Below are 6,540 nucleotides of genomic sequence, written 5' to 3'. Positions count from 1 at the left end.
GCATTCATCACAGGGTGTTGTTTCAAGGGGTGTTGGGATAACCCCTATTTGACACTGTGGTGATTTTGCTGTACTGAAAGTTGCGAAAACCGCAAGGAATGCTGGGAGAAATTTTGGGCATGTCGTCATTATAAGGTTTTTTGAATAGCATAGTCACTTTTATGTTGAATTGATTTCTTGTGTTGACAGTTTTTTGTGTTTTATGTGAATAATAGGGTGCATTTACAAATGGGATGTCATGTAACTTTTTCAAGTGGTGTGGTTAAGAGAACGCTGATGATAGAGATGGTACAAATGTGAGGCAAAGCAAGAGGACCACTGATATCGAAAGTAGTGTCAAAGAGTTGCATAGAAAGATAAAGTTCTCAGTTGGAGTTGTGGTTGTTTTTATTGTGCTTAACATCATCATATTGGGGCTGTGTTTAGGTTGATGTTAGGTGGCCAATGTGCAATGTATGTTGTGTTCATGTATTATGAGTTGATGTTGTAATATTGTGGCTATCTTTAGGTTGATGTTAGGTGGGCAATCTGCAATCAATGTTGTGTTTGTGTATTATGAGTTAGTGTTGTAATATCAGTGAACCATCTGGGTTAATACAATAAAATTCGTAGTAGTCCTCAGTTTGGTTTAAAATTGTGTATTGTGGTCCTCATAATGGTTTAAAATGTTTATCTTGGTCCCCGTTTTACTAAAAAATTGTGCAAGACGGTCCCTTAATACAACATAATACCAGTACATGGTAAGGAAACCTAAACGAACATTCAAACAACATAAAGACACATAATATCAGTACATCCAAACAAAGGTACTGTCATACATAATATCAGTAGTGTCATACATAACATGTCTAAATTCAAACATGTCTAAATTCAAATATCAAAGATAACATGTCTAAATTCAAATATCATGCATAACAACTAAGGTACTGTCCTACACAATATCAATAAACTGCTGAAGTTCAATCTATGCAACTTTTCTTCTAATAGTTAACTTTTTCCTTGCTATTGCTGGAGTTGGTTTTGTGATCGAATCTTGTGTTGGTAGTGGTGGCTGAGGAGATTGGTCACTTGCTGGTTCTTGTGTACTTTGTGCTTGTGATGGTTGTGTTGTTTCTGTTGGTTCTATGATGGGTGGACATAAAGGGCATACTTTTTTGCTGTGCCCCAATTGACGACAGATCCTACATTTCTTTCTATGGCCACCAACACTCATCTAGGTCCCATCCTTGGTTAACTCCCATGACTCCAATCTTCTTTTCTTCTTTGGCCTCCCAGGCATCTTCCTCTTAACTGGTGGCAGTACATGAGGGAAGCTTGTATTTTCCCATAGGACGTGGCCATTCATAGGACAAATGATGGATGCATATGTCTCTTCGTATGTGGATTTCATGAACCAAGTTGGTATAAAAGTGTCTGGGTCTAAATTTATGTAGTGCATCGCTGCTACTGCATGGCAACATGGGATGCCACTGATCATCCACTTCCTGCAGCCACATTCATGAGTATCCAGGTCCACTGTGAACTTGTTCCCAACAGCTGAAACATGCCCAACCTCAAAAATCCATCTTGTAGACCAGCTGAAACAAATAAAGATAAATAACTATGTTCAAAATTTGGAGATAAACATAAATAAGACAGCAAAACAATATTACCTTGGGATCCAATATCTAGACAATTGACATTCCTTTGATAGTCTCTTCTTGATCTTTGGACAAACATTGAAATCCATAGATGCCACCTCCATTCTGTTTGTTGCCCACCTTTTCATCAAATACAGTCTAATATCTTCCAGCAATGTGATTATTGGTTTTCCTCTAGCATGAATAAGGACATTGTTGAAACCTTCACTGATGTTGTTATCTAGACTATCACAACTTGCTTGAGCTATGAATCTAGATCTTGACCAAAACCTGCAGCAGAAGAAGGAAGAAACTGAGTCATCATACATGACCTATTGAAATGTGCATGTGACAACTATGAGGTATTTATCATACGTACCTTGGGGGAATAACTATGAGATATTATAAGCTTCCTCATTCACTGCTCTCATATTCAGCATCTCTCTCTCCCAAGCCTGGGGGTACTTGCTTGTTGCAGCACTCCACATCAAATTCTTCAATATTTGACCACTAAACTGCTTCCTGAAGTTAGCATAAAGGTGCCTGATGCAGAATCTTTGTTCTGCCTTAGGCAAAAGCTCTTCAATAGCATGTACCAACCCCTGACAACACCAATATTTTAATCAAAGATACATAAATCATAAAGTAAAAAGAAGAAAATATTGTAAGTAGTGCATGTACCTTTTGTTGGTCAGACATCCACGTGCATGCTCGACATATTTCATTACCACCAAGGTCTTCAATCAATAATTGCAAAAACCAACTCCAACTATCTTTATTTTCAACTTCAACTACTGCATATGCTATGGGAAGCATATGGTCATTTGGGTCCCTACCAACTGCTGTAAGCAACTCTCCCTTATATAGACCTTTCAAAAAACAACCATCCAAAAAAGATGATGGCCTGCAACTTACAAAACTCTTCTTACATGCATTCAGACATACGTAAATTCTTTCAAAGATTGCCTCACCATTATCACTGTTCACTTTAATCTTAACAGTTGATGATGGAAGAGTCTTCAAGGAGAATGTCAGATACGCGAAGCGAGGTTGATCCAGATCTCCTCGAAGCTTCTCCGACAAAGAAATACGCAGCGGAATGTATATGAGACTCGAAGAACTCTAAAAAAAAACCCTAGGATGACCTATGGAACCCTAGAAAAGAGGGGAAACTGGATTTGGACCGGTTAATCGGTAGAAATGGAGGATTAATCGGTGGAAAGTGAAGATCTAAAGATTTGAGGGTATTTAATCGGTGGAAAATTAGAAAATGATGAAGGAAGGGAAGAACCCTAGGTTTGGGGAAAGATGTTCGGTGGAAGAGGATGGATCTGTGAAGAAAACTAGACTTACAGTGATGAAGATGGATCAGTGATGAAGGACTGTCGAGGACGACGAACTCTCCCGCGGACGTCGAAGGCGAGAAGAGAATGAGTGTGCGCGAGTGGAGTTCTGAGAAATGAGGAATTCTCTCTCTGATGCGTGAGAGAGAATTTGTCTAATGATTTAGATGGCTGACGATGAGAGAGAAACATGGTGGAGCTTTGGAAAATGAGAATGAAGTGTGCTTTGGAAGGAGGCTAGAGGTCTTTGGACTCTCTAGCCAATGACTTTCAAGAGAGAATTAATTCTGGGTTTCAGAAATCTAATTCTCATTAATCTCAAAAGTAAGGAATACAATGAAGGGCTGGGTATTTATAGTGACCCAAGCTCCTTTCACGCTAGGCTACAAATACAATGAAATGTAAAAATACATGAAAGATGGCTATGCCAAGAGGGATTCCATCAGTTGACCTTGGGTTACTTCTTAACACCTCATGTCCGTAGTCATGAATCCTTCTAAATTATTCTTTAAAATTTCCTTCACGTTCATTTGTTGCCATTAACTTGGCCCTTTTTGCTTTGGAAATTGATACCTTGTTGTTCCATTTCCTTAGTGCTTTATTACGTATATCTTGTACCTTTATAGTTGGATTATCATGCAATACCTTATTTATTTCATGACTCAACCACTTACTATTCATCATTTTAATGTTTAGTTGTCTACTGCAAGCATGAGTATCAACAATCTTCCTTAACTGCCAAATCTTTCTTGATGGCAAATATCCTAAGTAAGCTACCCATGGGCACTTTTTTTGTGCATCCATGCATCTCACGCGAACCCTACGCTTATCATTCTTTACAAACTTAAGATCCCTCCCAGTATGAATAGCATAGTTTCTAATTGCTTCCTTAAAATCCTCTTTATCATTAAAAATAGTACCAACTTCCCATTTGTAATCTACCATTGACTTTTTCTTTCCAAATGTAGGAAATGGACATCGACTTGGTTTGTCTGCATTGTTATCCTCCTCACTACCACTATTTTCTGGAGTTAACAGTTGTTCTGACTCCAAATCATCATCAGACAACCCCCTTCCAATATCTTCCACCATGTAATCTTCATCACTGTCCTCACTACTATTTTGCACTTCATCTAAAGACTCCAAAGAATCCATTGCACTTCTTCCTCACTACTGTTTTGTACTTCATCCAAAGACTCCACTTCAACTTCCTCCACTTCCTCCGCCTCCACTGCACCCACTTCCTCCACCTCCACTTCCTTCATTGCCTCCACCTCCACTTCCTCCACTGTCTCCACCTCCACTTCCTCAACTGCCTCCACCTCCACCTCCACTTCATCAACATCAACTGCACCAACTTCATGAACCTCAACTACACCAACTTCATCCACCTCAAGTGCACCAACTTCTTCCTCCCCATTTTCTTCTACAGCAGCCTCAAACCCACTACCCTCACCACTTTCTGCAAGCCCTTGGCAAAGGTAAAGAATTTCATTCTCATTCTCATTTTCCACAACCTCTGGTTCGCTAACTTTATGCACAACAAATAAGTCCACTTTCCCCAAACAATTGGCTACTTGCATCATATTCATAGCTTCAGTATCGTCATATAGGCCATGTAAAATATTTTCAATGCTGTAAACTAACTCTTGTACTTCCATGTAACTGATGAGTCGATATTTTATTGATTTCACTTAGTTTATTGTGCTAAAATTAATCAGGGAATTGTGCTTAATTGTCCGGTATTTTCCCGTTTTTCTTAATTATGCTTAATTTGACCGGAAATTTTAATTTTAATTAATTTGATTTTTCTGAGCTAATTATTTGCATTTTTAATTACAGGGAAAATATTGGAGACATATTTTGGAGCATTAGGAANGAGGAAAATAAATTGAAGACTCTACAATTGGGCAACTCAAATTTTAATTAAATTGTAACTTAGTTGTCTAGAAACTTTAATTAACATTATGTGCAATGGACCATTTTAGTGGCAAAAATGTAAAGGCCCAATTTTGTGGGACACTTGGCCTAACCTAGGGTTTCTTTTAGAGGTGGACCCCACCTATTTTTAAGGATACAAGACCCTTGGGATTGGAGAAGGGAGCACCAGCCGTCACTTGCATCTTTTTCAGATTTTGGCTTTTAAACATCTTCTTGGCTGGAACGTTTCTTAGAGAGAGCATTTTTTCTTTCAATCATGTCCAGAGTTTTTGATTATGGGTGAATAAAGGAAGCATTTCCTCTTTTCTTTTAATTGGTTGCAGAGTTGTGTTTTGCTTGGAGTTTCCGTTAGTGAATAAAAAATAGGAGGAACAAGATGTGTGACGCTAACTTCAATTGGGAGCACTTTGCAATTTTTTATTTGGTTTAATGGAGTTCCGGTTTTGCTTTCCTTTCTTTTAAGGAATGAAGAGCTCATTCACTCGGAAGTAACGCATCCCATTTTGCTGCAGAGGTTTTTATTGTGTCATGAGAAGAAATTTGTTTATTCAATTGCTTTAAAGATTGGAAAGGTGATAAGACAGGGGTAGAATGCTTGTACCGTGACTTAGTTTGAGAAATGAAACTTGGTTGTTGCTTTGTCCCGTTTGATGGCTGCTAGAAGTTATACATTGTTCAATTTAATTTCTTTTCTCATTATGCTTTCTTGGAGAATGGAGCCCTACGGTTTTGATGATGTTAGGAGAAAGTTTTATTAACTTGCTTTTCCTTTTGCTTGGAGACTCTTGGGAGCTCCACTTGAAGAGTGTCACGGCTGGAACAAATTCCATGCCTCAAAACTTTGGGATTTAAAATGAAGAGAATGAATGGGATTTTGGTTGGAGGAGGTCACGGCCAGAGGGTAACTTTTAAGCCATTTTCAATTTAATTTACTTTAGTAGGTGTATGTGTCATTTGAATTGGTAGAAAAAAAATATGTTGTTTATTTTCTTTAGCTTTAAATTAGTTTGAATTGTAGTTTAGTTGTTTTTCCTTTCTTTAAATTAGTTTTGCATTTGATAGTTTTAACTGTGCTTAGATATTTGTTTGCTCTAGTATTGGGTTTAGCATTTTCACTCTCTGGACTCGATTTTAAAAAAATAACTGCAATCATACCAGAGGTCCAAATGCTACGTTTTATATGTCACATGAAAGAAAATTGAGTCTACTTTCTAGGAAAAAAAACCTCATCTCATTTAGAGCTTTGTAGAAAAAGTTATGGGTAAAACATTGAGCAAAGGTCAGAGTTGTCCAGGTCCAGCGTGAATTTTCGTATTTACTGTAGCAGTTTCGTTTTTACTGTTTTAATTTCATTTTCATGCACGGTGAAATATGTTGTTGCATTTAATTTCGTTTTAATTGAATTTAATTACGTTTTTACATCTGCGTTTTAATTTAATTTCATTTTAATTTTTCCGTATTCACCACGCAAACCTTTCTCAACCCCCCCATTTCGTGTTAGACTCGATTCTGAACCGCAAAATTGGTCCTTGAGAGACGACCTAGGAGTCACTTCCTAGCTATACTGCACTTTAAAATGCACATCAAATTTGATTGGGCGGCGACACCTATCAGTAACCCATTTCTTTAATTGAAGC

At 37.8% G+C, this 6,540-nt stretch overlaps 1 protein-coding gene across 1 annotated transcript; it reads right to left on the bottom strand.

The window, feature by feature from the left end:
• Positions 1-1,213: 1,213 nt before the first annotated feature.
• On the bottom strand, positions 1,214-4,054 carry LOC106755441. The gene is made up of 5 exons (XM_014637599.1): positions 3,740-4,054; positions 2,301-2,690; positions 2,085-2,221; positions 1,653-1,910; positions 1,214-1,577 (listed from the first exon to the last, which is right to left on the bottom strand). The coding sequence occupies exons 1-5, from the start codon at positions 4,052-4,054 to the stop codon at positions 1,214-1,216; spliced, it is 1,464 nt and encodes a 487-aa protein (XP_014493085.1).
• Positions 4,055-6,540: the final 2,486 nt, after the last annotated feature.

Source organism: Vigna radiata, unplaced genomic scaffold (assembly GCF_000741045.1).
Source record: "Vigna radiata var. radiata cultivar VC1973A unplaced genomic scaffold, Vradiata_ver6 scaffold_419, whole genome shotgun sequence".
In the NCBI taxonomy this organism is placed as follows: domain Eukaryota; kingdom Viridiplantae; phylum Streptophyta; class Magnoliopsida; order Fabales; family Fabaceae; genus Vigna; species Vigna radiata.
The sequence above is the reverse complement of the archived record's forward strand: the minus strand, read 5'-3'. Positions and strand labels throughout refer to the sequence as shown.